This window comes from Camelus ferus, chromosome 5, assembly GCF_009834535.1.
Source record: "Camelus ferus isolate YT-003-E chromosome 5, BCGSAC_Cfer_1.0, whole genome shotgun sequence".
NCBI classification, from domain to species: Eukaryota; Metazoa; Chordata; class Mammalia; order Artiodactyla; family Camelidae; genus Camelus; species Camelus ferus.
The window spans coordinates 47,675,255-47,694,968 of record NC_045700.1 but is presented as its reverse complement, the minus strand read 5'-3'; the positions used below and the strand labels follow the sequence as shown (position 1 = coordinate 47,694,968).

The 19,714-nt window shown below is 45.8% G+C and overlaps 2 protein-coding genes across 2 annotated transcripts in view; one reads left to right on the top strand and one right to left on the bottom strand.

Moving 5' to 3' along the window:
* Positions 1–1,195: 1,195 nt before the first annotated feature.
* Positions 1,196–7,668, bottom strand: LOC116663523 (basic proline-rich protein-like). The gene is made up of 3 exons (XM_032479166.1): positions 7,658–7,668; positions 1,853–3,624; positions 1,196–1,450 (listed from the first exon to the last, which is right to left on the bottom strand). Exons 2-3 carry the CDS (start codon positions 2,811–2,813, stop codon positions 1,347–1,349), a joined length of 1,065 nt encoding a protein of 354 aa, XP_032335057.1. The 5' UTR covers positions 2,814–3,624; positions 7,658–7,668; the 3' UTR covers positions 1,196–1,346.
* Positions 2,057–19,714, top strand: part of WIPF1 (WAS/WASL interacting protein family member 1) — a 117,200-nt gene continuing 99,542 nt past the window's right edge. The window contains exon 1 of the mRNA XM_032479717.1: positions 2,057–2,196. The gene's annotated coding sequence lies outside the window, so the exon portion shown is untranslated. The remainder of the gene's footprint in view (positions 2,197–19,714) is intronic.

Here is a 19,714-nt window from a genome sequence, read left to right as displayed (position 1 = left end):
GACTGCAAAAGTTTAGTATACCTTTGCCTGCTACTAACTTCATTCAGGATCTTCATTTTAAGGTATAATTTGACCTCGCCCAAGGGAAGAGGGTATCTGTTGGAGAATTTTAGGTTTTGATCTTTTTTAAGTTAAAAAATTTAACTTTTTCAACTTGAAATCACATCAAACTTACAACTAAATGGTGAAAATAGTAAAAAAATATTTCCATATACCCTTCACTGGGCTTCCCCAAATGTTAACATCTCACATAACCATAGTCCACTTACTGAAACTAGAAAATTACCACTGATAAAATACTATTCAGGGTTTGAGCTCATTGAGAGAAGTGTTGTCTGAGGAGGGTGAGCCAGGGCACTCTGGACAACAGATCACTGGCTTTATGGGTGATTTAAAACAGTGGACAAATCAGAACACCATTTATTTTTGGCTTCCACTGATGAGATGATGGGAGGGGACATGTATTTTATCTTCCTAATTTTCTTTTCTGTGTGCTAATATAAAATTTACATCAATTCTTAAAAGATGTAAACTCAAGGGAGTTCTTATCCCAACCAATATTTAATCAATTCCTTAAAAGTTGTCAAGACCTCTAGAGGGCTTTGGGGAATTAAAGATAAACAAAAATTCCTGTTCTACTTGTGTGCCACTACTCTGCTCACTGTTAGAGGGGTTATCACATTTAATCCTTACAACACTCTTAAGAGGTAAGAGCTACTGTTATCGCTATTTGACTAAAGCAAAAATTGAGGCTTAGAAAGCTGATACAAGGCAGCTCTTGGACTTAACTTTCATGACACACTGCGATAAGTGCTACTGATTTTTTCCAAGTCTGGAATAATATACTGATATATGAAACCACTTGCCTTCATTTTATATAAAACATAACGTATGCATATCACTATAGAAATGGTTGAAAAAGAAGGCTTCCAATGATGAAATTATGATTTATAATGAATCTTTAAAAGACAGGTACATTTAGGGACAAAAGTTTCTCATTGGGAAGTTTACCCATGTTACTAAATCTCTTTCCCAGAATTATTTTATCTGTTAAGACCACATCAAGGTACAAGTGTGCTCGTGGGAACTGGCATAGGAGCAGACAGTCTGAAGTCAAGGGGGAACCACTTCCTCTGTCTAGGACATCAATTCCGAAGTCCACATATTCCACCTTTTCTGCTTTTATTCAAGGGGATACACAGCCTTGGTATTTTAACAATATAATTAAATAGTTATTATATTGATCATAACTTGTTCTTTTCAAAGGCACACATTCTAACATCCGTGTCGTCTTAGCAAGTGTTAACTTTTCTTCAGAGCCTGGAGGTGGCAGCTTTCAGAGCTGGTCAGTAACAGCCCTGGCAATGGAGTAGAGCCTCAGCTTTCTCCAAATGTTTGCTGTTGATGCTGCCGTGTTTGAGGACGTGGGTGGCTGATGATAAATCCATTCCTGCTAGTAGCAAAACTACTTAAAGAATCCCAGCCGGTTGGTGGGGGGAACGGGCATCTTTCCGCAAGAAAAGCAGCTCTGCTGTGCCCACCCAGTGATCCAGTGGGCAGGGAGACAGATGTGTGTGGACCTTAGGCCTCTGTGGGTGCCACTCCATTTTAAAATTCATTTTTAAGATGAACATCAGTTAAAGGTGTCTCAAAGCTGCACCTTCTCTTCTGAGAAGAGAGGAGAAGGTGATAGGAAAAGGCTTTCCCTCTGGGTTGGGGCCCCAGCATCAGGAAGCTGGAGACCTTGCAGTCTTAGGGGGAAAGGGCCCTCGGTTGGACACCCCTTCCAGCTACCGTTCCTCTGCAAACATACGGGAGGGGGACGGAGTGACAACAGCCCCAGCATCCTTACCGTCCCACTCCTGCCACGCTCTTCGGGGGCCCAGAGGCCGCGGGGCACAGAGCCCCAGCACCCGGCAGCGCGGGCACGGCGCACAGAGGGAAGGGCTAAGGGCCGGCGGCGGCCTCGCGGCGCGTCCACATGTGGCGGGGCCGCGGGGTGGGGGTGGGGGGGGGCGGCTGGGGAGCCGAGGGGGAGGGTTTACATCCCAGCGAAGTTCCCGGATGGTCGCAGCCTCCCGGCGCTGAATGCTTTTCCTGCCCGACCGGCTCAGCCCTACGGACAGGGGAGAAGTTTCCCAGAAAAAAATGCCCGGCGCGCCGCGGGGCCCTGGAGCTGCCCGGAGCCACTGCGCGGTAAGGGACGCGCCGCTGCCGGCGCCGAGGGCGCGACCGGGTTCCGGGGACTCAGGGCAGCGCCCGTGGAGAGCCCCGCGGCCCCCGGGGACCTCGGGGAGGGGCTGGGCTGGACGGAGGGGCTCGGCAGCGCGGCTCGGCGCCGGGTGGGCACGGGCGGGGGCCGCGGGGACGTCGGGGCTGCGTCCGTTGCGGGCCGGGGCGGGATGCGCGGTCTCCTGTGGGGCGCGACTGGGCCCGGCGGCTCGCGGGTCCTGCCGGCCGGCGAACGGGGGAGGAAAGGGCTGCGGACCGTGGGGCTCCGGATGCGGGCGCCTCCCGGGCTGGGCGCGCTGCTGGGATCCACCGAGCCGGGGGCCGCCCGGGGGGCTTGGCCTCGCTCCTGCCGTAGGTACCCGCAGAGGGGCTTCGCTTGGATATGCTGGGGCCGCGTCTTTCCCCACCAGCGCAGGCGGATTGGGAATTTTGGGCATTCCCGGGTCCAGTTCCTGCCCTGGAACCGCCTCGCCTTCTTTGCTGGGGAATCGTGCCCATCCTGCAACTCGGCTTCCCAAATTCGCCTCCCGCCTGGTGCCCCAGGCTGGTGCTCGCGCTGCAGGCGGTGTAGACGCGCGCATTAGATGTGTGCAATGACCTTAGAGGACTTCCAGTCCCCGTCAGCGCTTTTCTCCCGGGGCCTCTCCCGAACTTTCCAGACAGCTTCACTTTAGTCTCACTCCCTTTATTTTTTTTCTGTTAACATATTTTTCTTTTTAAAGAAGAAAAGTTAAAGAAAGTTGCAAGGGTAAGAGAAACCAGCTGACCCAGGCGGGGTGACCCAAATCTTCAACTCGTGGTTAGACCTTGAACTCGTTGAGATTAACAAAGGGTGTGTCTGAGGAACCGAGCCTGGCTAGGTCCTCTGGTCCTGCTTAATCTTAGAGGAATACACATTCCTTCCTGGGCCACGGGCTCCTCGCTTTATCTCAGTTCTTCAGGAAGCCTCTCAAGCTGTCAGCAGTGACTGGGTGGACTTGGTCCCTTTTTCTGAAACTTGCATGTCACTGTTGTCCCCGGGATAGTTACTGGACCCCACCCGCAATCGCTGGCCGCGTGTATTTCCAGACTTCTGGCGGTGCAGCCGTGGAGCCCCTGGGCAGAGTCCCGCCCTGGGTGGATTTTCTTTTGCGTTTCCCAAGGCAATTCCAAAACAATACGGTAGCTTCATTTTGAGTCGTTGGCTTATTTTTCCTCCTCAAAAATGCCTTTTTTTTTTTTTTCTGTAATGGTAGTACAACTCCAAAGAATTTTCGTTTTCAGTTTGTATAAAATACCTTTTGACTTCTTGAGGTGAGAGATCCCGGCATAGGCCACCAGCATTTGCATCTTAATCCCTCTTTACCGTGCTCACAACACTGCCTTCTACTCTTGCTGTGTATCTTTACCTGCCTGTCATCCCCACAAGGCTGAGTTTCTTAGGGACCAAAACCTCAGCCACCTATAGGATCTCATTACCTGTTGAGTGGAATTGTGCAGACTAGACTCTGTAGATGTTATTAAACATTTTAATAACATCTTCTTCCTTGGGACCTACCCAAACCCAACCTCTGCCATAACTTTGGCTCCCTAAGCAGCACAAACTCTTAGGTGTGCGTGATGTAGAGCAGAAAGATTTGTAAGCAAGGTAAGATCAGATTCTGGTATGTTTAGAGGCAGTGAGATTACTTCCAGCTGTAGAGATTGATGCCTTCTTTCATGTGTGTGTTCATTTCCCCAGTTTCGTTGTCTATGTGTTCAATCACTTTCTGGTGCCCTTAGGCATTTGTTGTATATTGTGCAACTTGAGCCTTACTGATATCATCCAAGAAATGGGGTAAATAACCTTTGTTCTTTCTCCATCTCACCATGTGAGGATCAAGTGGGATACTGGCGTGTGAAACAGCAGAAAGCAGTACAGCACGACACGTTAGCGGGCCACCCAGACAGCATGAAGTGCGTGGCATCAAGACACAAGAGCAGTAAAAAGCTAAAGGAGGGGGACAGGGGCAGTGAAGAGAAGGCAGTATGCCTTGCCTTTTAAACATACTGTCTCTGTTGCTCTGGCCAGCAATGAGCCCGCTTTTGTGGGAAGTATTTGTTACTGGGTCTGTGTCACTGTCTTAGATATTTCAGGGTGTTCCTAACTACAGTTGTAATTTTAGGAACATGTATGGTTTCTACAATGCACATGAGGAGAACAGAACTAAACAAAAGTGTTTTTTGTTGTTGTTGTTGTTGTTGTTGTTGTTGTTGTAATCCCATCACTTTTAAGCATTTGATATTTGGGATTCTGTTGCCCAGAGTTGTCATCTTCCTGAAGCCTGCCCTCCCTTAAGGTCTACCAAATTCTTAATGATTTTCATACAGAGGTCTCTCTGCCACTGCCGCCTGGCAGTCCACATTTATGCTACAGTACTGGAAGGTTTGATAGGCTCATGCTGGTGAATAACCAGGACCCAAATATACGGTTTCCAGTCAAGCCAGATACTCATACAGCATTGAGGGTCCCTGTTAGGGATCACTGCTGTGCCCTGTGCTAGGGGTAGGAGGGGAGACCTAGCTCAGAAGGAGATGGAGTTTCCCCCTGAACGCTTACCTTCTGGTAGAGATGAGACATGGTTTCAAACAGCAGGAAAGCAAGGCAGAATGTGGTAAATAAGATAAAAATGGTACAGATCAAATGCAGGGAATTTAGAGGAGAGTGAAATTACTTCCAGCTGGAGGGAACCAGTCCTTCACTCTTTTGTCCAACTAACATATTAAGTGTCTACCATGTGCCAGGCATGGGCAGATTAATAGGCCCTTGTACACTGTGTTCCAGCTTCATGGCTCCGATTGAGGAACAGTCCAGGTTCTGCCTCCCTGGCCTCCCTGGGAAAAATGAACACTTCCCCATTGCCCAGCCCAACATTTATCAATTGTTCCTCACCTTGTAGAGATTACGGTTAGGTCAAAATAATTAACTCTGCTTCTTGTATACTTTGGAACAATAAAAACTTGAGGCTCACCAAATTCCCCAGAACACCTTCAATTAGTTGAGTAATGCTATTCAGCCTAACAAACTTTAATGAGTATTGAAGTATGCTGGTCGTTAGCCATGAGTGTGACTGGAAGCGTATAAAGGCTTGCTTCTGTAAGGCCGGGGTGAGGCCCAGGAATCTGTTGTTGAAAGCCCCCAGGTGATGCTGGCCTGCTGCCACCTACAGAGCTCCCTAGAGGTTAAAGCATCTGCCAAGGGGTCAGGCAAATCTTGCTCCAGTCCCAGTTCTGTCTTTTACATATTCTGTGACTTCTGTCTCTTTATCTTTAAAATCAGAGCAGCTGCCTCTGCCTGAGAGGTTGTTGTGAGAGTCGGATGAAGTCATGGATGTGGATCACAGCAGGTTATCCAGGACCGTGCTTCTGCTTGGCATTTGTGGGTTATTATTATTGTCAGTGTCAGTTTGTGCACTCTTATCATGTGGAAATACAAAAGGAGCCTAAACATAGGAACTGCTTTTTGTATAAAATAACCACATAATGAGCCCTCAGCTGTCTATAGTTTATTGAATGTTTCAGACTAATTACTTCATGTCTTCTCTTAACGTTGAGGAGGAGGAATGTCACCAAGGAGAAAGTCGGTATTGGGGGCTACCAGCCTGAGGTATCTGCTTAGCTGGTCCAGCTACTCTGCTGAGATGATCGGGGCAGATGAAGGGTGGGAAAGAAAAGCCCTGCTACTTTCCTGGCCATTTGGTGCCAGGCAGTGCCAGGGTAACGTGATGGTGGTGGTCACACAGTGGCCCTCGTCCTTGTGCGGGTGACCAGGGGGACTGCCAGCCCCAGGCCAACCTGCTTTGGTCACAGGTAAAGCACCCAAGCCTCAGGGTGGGAGTAACACTGCTCTGGTGTTCTCTCGTGGTGGGTGGTGGTCAGGAAACGTTGACTGATTCCTGGGGAGCCTGCTCAGCACTGCGGGCTTCAGGTCAGGCTGCAATACTTGGCGAGAAGTCAAAATAATTGACTTCGTTAATACTCAATAGAAGAACACAGTGAAAATAAACAGAAGACACGATCACCTACAAATTTCATTAGTTTAGTGGCATTGATGAACATGGTTCAGGTTGTAAAAATATGTTTCTTAGGAAAAGCTGAAGCGCTCTCTTCTCCAGAAGCCGGTTCCTCCCTCTTCTTAGTTAATTCCGTGGCTATTTGTTTGGGACCCCCTGTGGCTGGGAATCCACTCTGTCCTGTGTTGGAGTCACTTGCCTTTGCTTTTTCTCCCTCATTAGATTGTAAACCCTTTCAAGGCAATAACTTACACTTTTTTTTTTTTTGCTGTTCTCTCAAAAAGGATAGGTTCTTGTAGAGTAGCCCTCAGTTAATGTTTGTTGAGTGGCGGTTTATCTCTGCCACTCTGGTTGTGAGGTTTGAGGTGAGGGAATTTTTCACGAAGGCAAAGTGGATCTTGATGTTGGTTTCTGAAGATGCAGGGAAACAAGTTTCACCCTAAGAGTGGGCCTTCACCATGATACGTGCAGGACATTACTTTTTATCGTATACATAATAGTCTTTAAACACTGCTTATTATTATATCTTCCAAATTAAACAATAACAATGATCTTAATAATAAAGGAATGGGATTTTGTGTTCTTCTGGGGAAGGTGGGACTCGCTATAGTGGGACCTAAGAAGTGGCATTTCCTAATCCAACACCTGTGCCTGGTTCACATGCACATTGGTGAAGGTTGCGACTCTCCTACCCAGGGATTTTCCCTCTTTTTCTTTGAACTAAGAGGTGATGCACAACCTGAAAAAGGAGTTTAAGCAAAATTGAAGGACACTAGCCTCTCCCCAGACTGCCACAGACTCCTTTGTATTTGGAGGATAAATTGTTCTCTCAGGTCAGAGGTGTCTGCAGGAGGGAGGAAATGGTGAATAAAATGGGAAATTGAGGGCCAAATAGTTTCCTGGGCTGGATTACAGCTTAAAATAGAAGTTAATTTTATATCTTTTCTCTTTTTCTCACATAGGCAATACACATCTGTATCTGTTTTCATTATTTAAGTATTTTTTCTCTCATAAGCAATACTTGATTACTTTAAATCCTGTGCATGCAGTGTGTACACCTTACTTCATTGTAACAGCTAAACACAGTTTGATCACAGTCCTCTATTCTCCCTCCTCCACCCCATATATTTGAGACTGTGTTACATGGATATTGTTTGCATTTTGCTTGCCTGATTTTTCTAGTATTTCTTGGACCTATTGCTACTGTGTTCTTAATAGCTGTGTAGCATTCTGGTCAGGGTGGATATATATGCCGGTTTATGTTCATACATGACCATCATCCCACCTGTTAGCTCTTGCTAATGATGCCCAGACAACTAGTCCCTTGAGTCAAGTCAAACACCAACCAATTCAGTGACAGCATCAGTGTAATCCTTTAGTTGGCATACACAGACCAGATGGGAAGTTGGTTCAATTTCTTGCTTTTCAACCACTTGTGTGTCACCTAGCACATTTCTGTAACTTCCCAAGCGTTTTTCTATAGATGTGTGCCAAGGATTATGTCTATTGACTGAAGAATTTAGGTCTGGGAGGGACCAAGAATGAAATCTGGCCACATCTTAGAGTGATGCAGTTTTGAAGTGTTGAACATATTATCAAATAATATTTCAGGAAACTCTGAGACTCCCCACCTTCTTCCCCCCTACCAGGCAGAATTGATTTTGAAAGCAGAGAACCTTCAGACCTTGGAGAAGATCTTGAGAAAACACATACCCTAGCTTTTTGTCCCCCAGAAATGTAAACAGTGAGATCAGTGTCTTAACCACAATAGTCTTGTGTTATGGGGATGGATATTTAAATAGTGGAGACAGATGGCCTGAGATAAAAGAGGAGAAAAATGGGCTGTTCTTGAACAGCTCCTGTCCCATAAGCAGCACATGTACGGGCTGCGAGAGGGACTTCCAAAAAAGAACCACGGGGATGGATTGAGAGAGAAGTGGGGTGAGGGAGGGAGAATAAAAGAAGACCAAACCAGTTATCTTTCCCAGGTCCCAGGAAGCAGACTGAGGGACACTAAGACAAGATTTCAGATGGAACTGAAATTTCTAATTCAAGTTTTGAGGGCCTGAACAAAGGCAAAGTAGTTGAAGGCTTTAAAAAAATCTTTTTAAAAAGTTGTAAACTAGTTTACTTTAGCAGTGCCTTTTTATCTATCAGAGCCAGAATTTGATTGCCATGCGTGGTTTAATAACCCAGAGCGTCAGTTTAAATAATCTCAGGTGTTGTGAGTAAAATTCCACACTGTTCTTTTCCCTAGAGTTTTAGCACTGTTTAAAAAAAAAAAGTCTCACATATTGTTTGAGACAATTTCAAAAATTAGATCATTGTTAGAACTGGGGATTACTTTGTGTGATACTTTTAAAAGATATTGGAACTAGAAATTTATTAATTAAACATTGTAGCCCCCCCATTAAACGTCTCTCTTTGATGAAGAAATGGGAGAAGAAAAAGAGAAAACAGTTCTCAATTGGTTAAAGGCTGTGCAGGAGGTATTACGGTATTATTTTACTATAACATTCCTTTCTGCACAAGATTTTTGTATACATCGTCTCTGCTCTGTTGTGATGAAACATGTCTCTTTGACGAGCCAGGAAGAGGTTTTTGTTAACCACCAGGCCAGGTGCTCAGGCTTTGTAATTCAGTCTTTGCTTCCATGTTTTTTGCTGAAAATGTGGCTTTGTCACTTTTAAAACAGTAAATTATAGTTTTTACTTTGTTCAGATTACAAAAATATTATGTGCTTGATATAAATAAGACAAAAAAGACAGAAGTATACAAAGGAAAAGTTAATAATTTTTCTCCTCTCTCAATTCTAACCACTCAAGGAGGGAGGGTACAGCTCAGCGGTAGAGTGTGTGCTAGCATGCACGAGGTCCTGGTTCAATTCCAGTGCCTCCATTAAAAAAATAATAATAAAATAAAGAAATAAACCTAATTAACTCCACCCCCCCCCCCAAATATCTAACTACTCAAGGTAATCAGTATTATCAGTTCAGGTTGTACTCACCTTTCTCTTTGCTTGCTTATAAAGCTCTACAAATATATATGCACATACACATTTTTTTTTTGTTAGAGATACAAACATACACATTAGCCTATGTGATTTTTTTTTTTTTATTGAGACAGACAAAATTGACATATAACATTGTGTAAATTTAAAGTATACAACATGTTGGAGGAGGGTATAGCTCAAGTGGTAGAGCACATGCTTAGCATACACAGGGTCCTGGGTTCAATCCCCAGTACCTCCTCTAAAAATAAAATAAATAAGTAAACCTAATTACCTACGCCCCCAAGGAAAAAAATTAAAAAATAGATAAATAGAAAAAAAAATTAAGTTTGCAACATGTTGATGTGATACACTTACGTTTTGTTAATGTGTTACCACCATAGGTCAGCTAACAGTCTATTATGTCATATAAATACTTCTTTTTAGTGATGAGAACATTTAAGATCTGGTCTCTTAGCAACTTTCAAGTACATAAAACAGCATTGTTAACTATAATCACAGTACTGTGCATTAGGTCCCTGGAACTTACTCATCTTCTAACTGCAAATTTGTACTCTTTGACCATCACCTTCCCGGTTCTCCTACTGCCCCTCTCTCCAGCCCCTGGTAACCACCATTCACTCTCTGTTTCTACAAGTTCAGCTTTTTTAGATTCCACATATGTGAGATCATACAGTATTTGTCTTTTTTCTCTTATTTCATTTAGCATAATGCTCTCAAGATGAGTGGCCATGTTGTAACAAATGGCAGGATTTCCTTCTTTCTCTTGGCTGAATAATAATATTCCATTGTGTGTGTGTCATATTTTCTATATCCATTTGTCCACTGATTGTTAGATTGTTTTCTAACTCTTAGATTGTTTTCTTATCTTGGCTATTGTAAATAATGCTACAATAAACATGGGGGTGAAGATATCTTTTTTGATACCCACAAGATTTTTTTAACATAACAAAACATCATAGACATTCTTTCCAAATTATAAAAAGTTATTTATATTATAGAGGATTAATATTCCATAATTTAACCATTCAGATTGTTTCAAGCTTTGTGGTATTAGAACAGTTCTTCCCTGAACATCTGTGTGTTCAGAATGTACTAACATACGGAAGCTTTGATTTCTATGAGAGTCCCTAAAGTGGTGTTACTTTCCAAAAGTTGTAGTAATTCACAGTCCTATTAAAACTGTTTGACTATCTGTTTCCCCATATCCTTGCCAGCATAATTCATTTTAGAAGTATAAACTTTCTAATCTCTTTTTCCTGTTTTGTTTCAAATGATTTCTTTAGGGAGTACTTGTCTCTTTCTTTACTTCTTTTTTTTTTTTTTTTTTTTTTTTTTTTAATTTCTACCCATTTGAACTATTCAAGTGGATATGCATATGGTTTGTCTTCTAAAACTGGGGAAGGAAAACATGAGCCTAAGCTCATGGAGCTTAGTTGTTTTGTATTGAAATAAAACAAAACACTTGATATCTGCTTATAACAAAATAAATACAGACCTTTTGATTACAATTTCTCTTTTTGAATTATATTATATAAGAAATTGTCTTAGGAAATATAAATGTTTTAACGAGCAAAACAGAAACTTACAAAACACGAAGTTGGGGAATTTTAAAGGAGTTTTAAGCTTGCAACAGCTAACTGTGTTTCCCTCTTGAATCCTGAAGTCTGAAGACAAATGTTCTTTGAGAGCATTCGTTATAAGTGATGCTGAATTACATCAAGAGGAAAAAGTGAATCACAGCAGATAGGAATTGAAACCTGGAGTGCGGTTGAAAGCCCCTGCCCTTAGTGCTCCTGCTTGTTTTTCTGGGAGGTGAGACTAGATTCCATTGCTCCTGTCCTTGTAGTTGCTGAGTGCATTATACAATTATTTATATGTAGCTCCAGCAGTACACTGGCTAATCAGAAACAGCTGTACAACTGGATCTGTTTATATGAACAGAATAACTGAATCAATCCACAAAATTTCTTGTATTCGAGTAGGTCGGGCCAACTTTGTGTAGCCCAGAATAATAACAGTGCTTTATAACTAACCTGACACAGATGGCAAAAAGATTGTGTCTGGGCAGCAGACGTTGGAGCTGAAAATTAGGAAACACTGTGAGTCCTTGATAATAAATAATAAAGTGTTGCTCTATTTTTAATGTGAGTGTTTTAAAGGCTAGGAAGCTTCTTACAGGGACGTCCTGTTTAAAAAAGAAGGCATTAAGGAGGGGGGAAATAAAGGCATCAGAGTTGTACCCTCTGAGGGCTGGGGTGCCTGAATGAGGTAGCATTGTTTAGATCAGTGTCCCTTGTAAGATAAGTTTGGACATTCTGCCAAACTGTCGGGGCTGAAACAAGCCAAGGGCCTCATTGTGGGAAAAGGCCACAGACTGGGTGGGCAAACAGACGTATCTGACTGGAGGGAGCCAACTAACGCGGGGAGAAGACACCAGGTCCCAGGCCATACTGAGGCTGAAGTCCTGGTGCATTGTGGCCAGAGGAATTCCTCAGAGTGTGTGTTCTTATGTAGAAACCAAAGGTCCACAGGAGCTGAGTGGGTTTTCAGGATGCAGCTATGTCCATAGGGTTCTCACAGTCAGTCTTAAGGAGACTTGGGTGCAGTAACTGGGAGGTCTGATGAGAACGAGGAGATTTCTAGACCCTGAGTCTCCAAGTGTGGCCCAGTCCTGTGGGACCCTGGACTCTCCACCACTCAGAACCAAGGTCTTTCTCAAGGCCAGAAGTCCACTGGCTCCCAACTGGCCAGAGTCTTAAGACTGGACTGGGTTCTGGGTGCCTGGTTGGTAGGAGCTGCATTAGGTTTTAGCCAGAGAGCAGCCTAGTGAGGGAAAAAGGTGTCCAGGCGGGACTGGGCACATACCATGGTTTTGACATTGGAATTTGCAAACACTCATCTTCTTGGGGCCCCTATATCCCACCTTTGCTTTCACTCTGCTCCTAGTTTTGGATGTCCATCCGTCCTCAGAGATAGACTCTTGAAAATCAAGTCACTTCTGGGTTAAGACCTGATAGCAACTAGCTTATTAATTACTTTTGCACTGAATCCTCTGCTAAATGTAGAGTGGTACAGAGAAAAGAGCAGTAAGAGCAGTAGGCTAGGGGTTTACCACTTATATTATAACCCCAGCTTTGTTGTCTGGTGGTCATGTGACCTTGACAACAATAAAACACTATGCAGAAGTAGAGCAGAGGAATCTGTGGGGATGGGGAGAAGGCTGAGGCCAGGACGGCAGCAATGCCCGTGATGGGACAGACCTGACACCTCCAGATAAGGCACTGTCTAAACAATGCAGTTGTTAACATTTTAACTTATCAGTCAGAAATGTGATAAGTCTGAAATGTTACTTTGCCTGTTTCTGACTAAGTACTTGGTAAATAAGGGTGAGAAATAGATGTCTATTCCATTTCTCATTTAGCTAAGACAGTGCATCTGTGTTATGTGTAATAGATAAAGATCAAATCATATTTCAGCAGGCTTATCAAGTTCTTCATTTATACTTAAATCTCATTGTATACTTGAAAAAAGACCCATAGCTATTACCCTGAGATTTGCTTGTAAAGTTATTTGTGGGCATGGAATGTGAGCCAGATGAGCCCAGGTCTGTCCAGCAGATCTTGTTTTATTTACATCCAGGGAGAATCACACTAGCCCACTATGGGCCTACACACACCCATTATATTCACCCTTATTCTGTATTAGTGCACACTTGGTCACAACCCTGAAACCACCTGTCCTCACCGTCTACCACACACAAGTCCAAGTGTATGCACACACACACACACGGACACACACATGCACACATACGTCATTGGCTTACCCTAGTTAAAGAGCACTTCAGATAGATCCAGGAAGTACCAATCCTAAATTTTGTTGGGAAAACATATGTATTGCTGAATTTTATATGCATCTGCCTTTGCCGTTTCCTAGAAGGCAGAGGTCATTGCTTGTAAGGGGTGCTTTGGCTAGTCTCCAAGCAAACACCACGTGCAGGTGACTGTAAGTGCGTGCTTTGGAGGATGTTCACAATGGTGGTGAGGATTCCTGGGGGTGGAAAAAAATACCCATGTGGGGCTTTGCCTTGGGAGTCCTGCAGTGGCCGTTGATTGGTGCTTGTGACCATTGCTGGTTGAGTCTCTTGTTTGTATTTCTTACTCCTGGTCTGAGGAACAACACTATTTTGGCTCAGAGGCCAAGGATGGCATCCAAGAAACTACACACTGCCATTGCTTCCCGAGATTGGTTTTGACATTACAGGGTCTCTAGTTGTGCGTGGAAAGATCCCGGGCCAACACACTGGTAAATGGTGCCCCTGTGGACTTTCTGCTTTACAGGGAGGTTGAACAGACTTGTCTACCTGGGAGGCTGAACCTTAAGACTGGTGCTCAAGGGAGTCCAGCCACCGTTTGTAGATAAGGTCGTGAGCAGGAGAAGATGCTGTGAGTTCCAGCCCAGATACCCAAGAGAGGATGGAGCTGTAGTGGAAACTTCCCCTATGTTGCCTTTAGCTCTGGCCCTGGCAACACAGAGGGAGAGAGGAAAAGGGAGTAGATTCCTGGTGGTGGAGAGACTGCAGAGGTCAGCAGTGACAGCAGGGAAAGAATCTGGTGGTCCTGAGCTTCAGGGGGAAGCCCCAGCAGTGCGCGTGAAGGGACTAGGATCCTGAGCCTCCCCTGCAGGGGTGAGAAGCTCCCTGTCCCAAGGAGGTTGCTGGGTGGAGGCCCTGGAAATGCAGGGAAACGTGGTGAGCTGGACTAAGCTGTGGTCTGCCCTTGGAAAGAAGTCATCCAGAAACAGCAATAAGAGGATGCCTGCCTTCTCATGCTTACTCACAGACGTCAGGAATGAGTTCAGATTTCTAGTAATGATGTTTGCTCAAGTAATAATAACAGCATCTGACATAGATATTGCATAGAGTGTACCAGATAGTGTTCTAAGTGTTCTGGATTAACTCACTGAATCCATATAACAACCCTGTGAGGTAGGCACTATTATCTTCATTTTACAGATGAGGAATTTGAGGTTAGTCAACTTGCTGAGGTTCACATGGTTAACTGGGCAGAGTAGAGATTCAGTCCAGGCCGGGTGGCCTCAAGTCCACTCTGCCCCCAGGCCTCTTCAGTAAAGGACATTCAGTTGTAAGGGACCTAGGTGGCCCCAGCTTTCTTCATGCAGATGGTTGACCACTGATACTGGGGAAGTAACCTGGACTTCTTGTTTCTCTGTTTTCCTACATACTTCTGGGTTAGTGTCACCAACACATTGCAAAAAAGGACAGCCAGAAAAAATGAAGACCAACTGCCGAGTTACCAGCAAAAGGGCCTGCTCTTTGTATGATGTTTGGAGTCCTGTGTTAACTTTGCACTTTTACACCTAGCACCCACCACGGCACATTCCAGACTACCCTAAGACTCCAGCAGTCTCTAATGAGGAAGAAAATCTTCCTAGCATGTGACAAATGCTGCCAAGTATCATTGACTGGTGACGCATTATGTTCTCAAGAATAAACGAATGACATTCAGACGGGGGAAGGAGGATAATGTTCAACTCTAAAATGTAGAACCTTTCGTAAAATCCCAGAATGTCGGACCTAGGAAACAAAGTGAAGACGAAGACCATTTTGTCCAATCTCCTATTAGAAGCAGCACCCCAGAGAAGTTGGTGACTTTCCCAAGGCCAGCAGCCAGTCGCTAGGAGAGTTGAGATGAGAAGCCAGGCCTGCTGAGTGCCAGTCCGGCTGTCTTGCCCCCGCCCGAGATTGCAGAAAATATTTTGTCAATGATTTTCGTATTCAATTACAGGTGAAATGTAGAGTGGTCTGTTTCTTTACTGGACACTGCCTTCCTGATGTGAGGGAGGCAGCTGGAGAGCTCCCTCAGGTGCAGCACGCAGGAAGCGCGGGTGAGGGAAAGGCAAGGCTGCGCTCTCGCGGCCGCCACTCCCACGGGGTTTGCAGAGCTGGGCCTTTGCCTTCCGGGCAGTCCCGAGAACCCTCTGCTCCAGTCCGTTGTTTGGGAGGTAAAGGAATCAGACTGACTTGGTCTCGAGCAGAGTTCAGTGAGGGGCATGAGGGAGCAGAGGAAATGGTCACTTCCTATTCACAAATAAAAACATTTCTGAAAACCTTGCTGCTGTTGGGTAGCGGTAGCCAGGCCTCTGTCGAGCTCTGGCCATATTGGCCTTGGGGACAGAGAGGCTTGCACGCTGCAGGGCTCTGGCCCCACTGTGGGGATGGAGAACGTCTAGCCCTGCCTGGAAGAGCTCGGGCAGCCTGCGGAGGCCTTCTCCTGGGAGCTCTCTGCATCCCCAGCAAGCCAGGAAGCACTGCCCCGTCTGCAGTCAGATCCATGGGGCTGCACAGACATGTCTGCGGACAAGGACAGCTACAGGTCACCTTTGTACCTGCAGAGCAATGACCTGGGGATCCCCTCTGGCAAGAATGGAGAGGAAGGCAGATAAAGACAGAAACCCAGGCCCGGAATGGCACCCAGAGCTGCTCTCCCCACCTCTGGGCTATCCTCGAAGTAAGCCCAGAGGAAATTTCTGGGGCTGATCTCAGCATGATCTGTGATCCCACCCACAGCCAGAGCATTTGCAGGGAGTTGAGAGGCATTCTCCACAGCCCTTGCAGAGACCTGGACCAGTAGTCCCCCAAACCCCTCCCTGTGGACCGCCAAGGGGTGGGGTGCTTTGCCCCCCCCCCCCCGGGCTCTCTGGCACTGTCAGATGGTGGATCATCTGGCCATTTTTTTTCAAGCCCAGGGAAAGACACACTAGAAAAGCTCTCCAGAGAGCAGAAGTTCAAACAGAACCCACTCCATCCTCAGGCCTGGTCTGATCTGATCTGGGATGGTTCTCAGGGAGGTGAGCTACTCATAGCCCCGTGGGGCCTTTCCAACCTCCAGTCCACAGGTCACTGCTCCTGGTCTGAGGGCCAAAGGATCTCTGTGTTTTTCTGATGTGACCGGGACCATTCTAGAATTAAGTATGAAACCAGAGGCAGAGCTAAGATTCAGGTTTAGAAGGTTCCGGCGCCCAAGTCTGTGGTCTCTGCTCTGGTGTTTGGTTAAGGTGACAGTTTTGGTGACACGTCCTGCCTTCGGGTGTGCTGTGCCAGCAGCAGCCAGCCTCCGGTCCTGTCTCCTCGGCATGTGCAGGCTGCTGCCTCACTGCTGCACCTCCTGCTCCATGAGCCTGGTTGGGGCAGAAAGTGGATTCCGGCTTTCCCTCTGGCCAGAGGGTATGGAGGGGCCTCCTGGGGGCCGGCTCTGGCGGGTACAAGCGGGCCCCGCCTTCTCTTGAATTTACTGTCCCAGCCCCAGTGTAAGCTGATGGACTCTCATGAAACCAGCAGTGGCCTGCTTGCCAGGAGGAACTAGAGGGCAGGGTGTGCTGTAACTAGCCCTGTTACATAAGTCAGCCCAGTGAGTTCCTCCTTCCCTCTCCACAGAGCACATCAGCAGGGCCCAAGGCACGAGAGCTGCACGAATCAAACTCAGTCCCAATAGAAAGGCCACAGGCAGAAAGCTTGCACTATGTAGATGCTAGGGGCTGGGAATTTAAGAGACTGCACATGGTTCAGATTTGAGAAAACAACAAAAGAAGCATGCTCAGAGTGCCCTGTTCATTGAATGTTAGATGCGAAAGGGAGATGGCATCTGGGAATATTTGAAAAGGAGGCTCTCTGTGAACAGTGAATGCTCTGTATAAAGAAGCATTGTCCCAATCAGTGTTTTGAAACCTTTTTTGACCATGACCCACAATAAGAAATGCATTTTTCTCTGAGATGCAGTACAGATAGATGGATCATAGAAATTAGAGTTCTATAAAATAATTCCCATCCTGACCAAATGCAGTACATTTTCTGTTATATTTAAAAAAAAAAAAAAGCAGCAGCAGCAGCAGCAGCAGCTGGTTGCAACCCACTAAATTGATTTGACTGCCAGAGAATAGGCAGCAACTTGCAGTTTGAAAAATACTGCTTTAAACAGAAATGTGTTGGGCATGTAGAAACCCATTCTTATTGTGGCTCTGGCAGATCTCTGCAGAAGGAGTAACACGGCTTTGTGGCCCTAGAAGAGATTTCTCCACTCTTCCAGTTGCTAGAAGTTGGTGAGGTGGTGATGGAGATGGAGGACCAAGGAAGGGAGGAGAGGTAGTGGGTGATGGAGAGGAGGCTGGGTTCAGTTCTGCTCACACTGAGTGTCCCCGATGCACTGTCCTGGCACAAGTGGGACAGAGTCTGCTCATGGTGCACGGGCGCTCACGGTCGATGAGTGTGAACTGATCACCATCCAGCGTGGTTTATAGTTGCATGTGTGTATATGGATACATAAACAGGATGACACAGGGAGCCTGAGGCCCCTCCGTTCTGAGTTCCCTAAAAGGAGGAACCATGTTATAGGGAGGGATCTGTTCAGTGTTACATCCCTAGTTCTGTGTCTCACATAGATTAAGTATGCAATACTTAAGTATTCACTGAAATACCATGTTATCTAATAAATACTTTCACTTAGACTAGTAATTATGGTAATATTAATAAGACTTTTTTTGAAGGGCACTTTAACACACTTGATTCATAATGTAGCATAAGAACGGACAGGGCAGATAAGAAAGACCCCAAAAAGTTGAGGTTAAAGAGCAGAACTGCTAAATCTTACCTGGGCTTCAGGTCCTTTACATAGAAAACCTTTACCAATTTGAGGTTTATCTGCCTTGACTTGTAGGTGTAGGTGGCCTTGGGACAAGTTGCTCTGGCTCTTCACTTGGAGATCAGAAGTCAAAGTGGTGAGGGGCGAGTTGCCCCGGGTCGACTAGGGAACACAGGCGGGAGCACATTCTGAATTTCCACCCCTGCGTGTCTGAAACTGCGCTGAGTTCATCCACTTGGGTCAGGCAGTTCAAGATGATGTGATGCAGGCTTAAATCATCCAAAGTTTTGGGTGGTAGCCTTCTGTAGAGAGGGGGGTGCTTATAGACCACTTTCTATTGGATCCTAAATGAAGTCTTTGTTTCAAGTTCTGGACCAGCTGGCATCGACAGGGCATTGAGGCTGAGAAGTGGTCAGGGACCGTGGAGACCCTGGCATGGATCCCACTGCAGAGTGATGGGAGCTCCTTGGCACCCTCTGAGCTGAGTTTCCTGGAAGGGTCCAGCCCCAGGTACAGGTCTTCAGTACCTAAGCCTGTTGGTCCAGACCCCAGCCTGTCATCCTGCTGCTACACTGAACTAGCTACAGGTCCTTCCTTCAAGCGATTGTGGGATGAAGGGAGAGGGAATGGGGAGCAGGCAGGGAAGCAGTGGTGTGAGGAGAGGAGAGGGAAAGACAACGAGTGACTTCAGAAAAGTACGGTTTCCATCTAAGTGAGGTCACATCACTTGAAGGCTTAGAATAAGGAGATGCCCCTAAAGTGGGTGGATTTAACCTCAAGATGATAGTTATCCTTTTCAGACATTTGTCCAAGCTCTGCATGGCCCAACCGCAGGGAAAATAGCTGGGGACAACTGGGAACTGGGATCCAGCCTCAAAGAATAGGTAGTTCTTTGGCTCCAGAGGTTAAGTGTGGGCGTCAGGACCTGGGATGTGTGAGGCTTTCATAGGATCATAGGCCCACCTAGCAGACTCTGTGTTTAGTAGTTTTTCTAGTTATCTACATCTATTTAAGATAAAAAAAAACATTCTTGGATAAGATGAAATCTCAACGCAAAAGAGCATTCAAAATAAGAAAGGCCAGCCCCGGTTTGAACTCCAGCTCTGTCCCCATCCTTGTGACCCTGGGCCTCAGGTTCCTCATTGGTAAATTCAGTGGGTAAGGGTTGGGAGATGCTCGCTAATCTACACCCTGTGGCTCTCTGCAGCCTGAGAAACGTTTTCTGGCAGGAAAGAGAGGCTGCCCAGAGCTTCCTTCTCAGGCAGCCAATGGGAACATGCTTTCCTGTGCCCACATATGGAAGCAATTTCTAGATTATCCAAGGCACTTGTGCTGCTGAGCTCAACCGAAATAGAGGAGCTCCGTGGTGGAAAGTGGAAAAAGAAAAAAAAAACCTATGCGCGTTTTCTTACTGACTTTCACATCTGGAATCACCAGTGCAGTTTGCCTTTCCGTGCTGTCTTGGAGTGTGCCAGTGGGTTTGGGGCATTCCACAGATAAAATTCTGATAAAAACTGAATGCAGGTTGAGCTTACTGCTTCTCCCCTGGGGCCAAAGGCCTCTGCCCTTCTCCCCTGCAAGCTTATGGCTGGCAGCTGGGGAGGAGTGCGAATTCCAGAGTTTTGTTCCCACATTTATTGTAATCTTTCTCTCTGGCCTGTTAAAATGAGGACTGTTAAGGGCTGCTCTGTGAAGTTGAATTGGGAAACATTAGCCAAGTGCTTTGAAGGAGAAAATGTTTTATTAGTTCCTTCTCTGCCAAGCAACCCTTTACTGACATGCCT

Bases quoted from the DNA above. Each gene is read 5' to 3' on its own strand.
- LOC116663523 (XM_032479166.1), bottom strand. From the start codon at position 2,813: ATGCGCGCGTCTACACCGCCTGCAGCGCGAGCACCAGCCTGGGGCACC. The intron at 1,451-1,852 runs GTAAGGATGCTG...TGCTACTAGCAG, and splicing joins AGCGTGGCAGGAGTGGGACG to GAATGGATTTATCATCAGCC.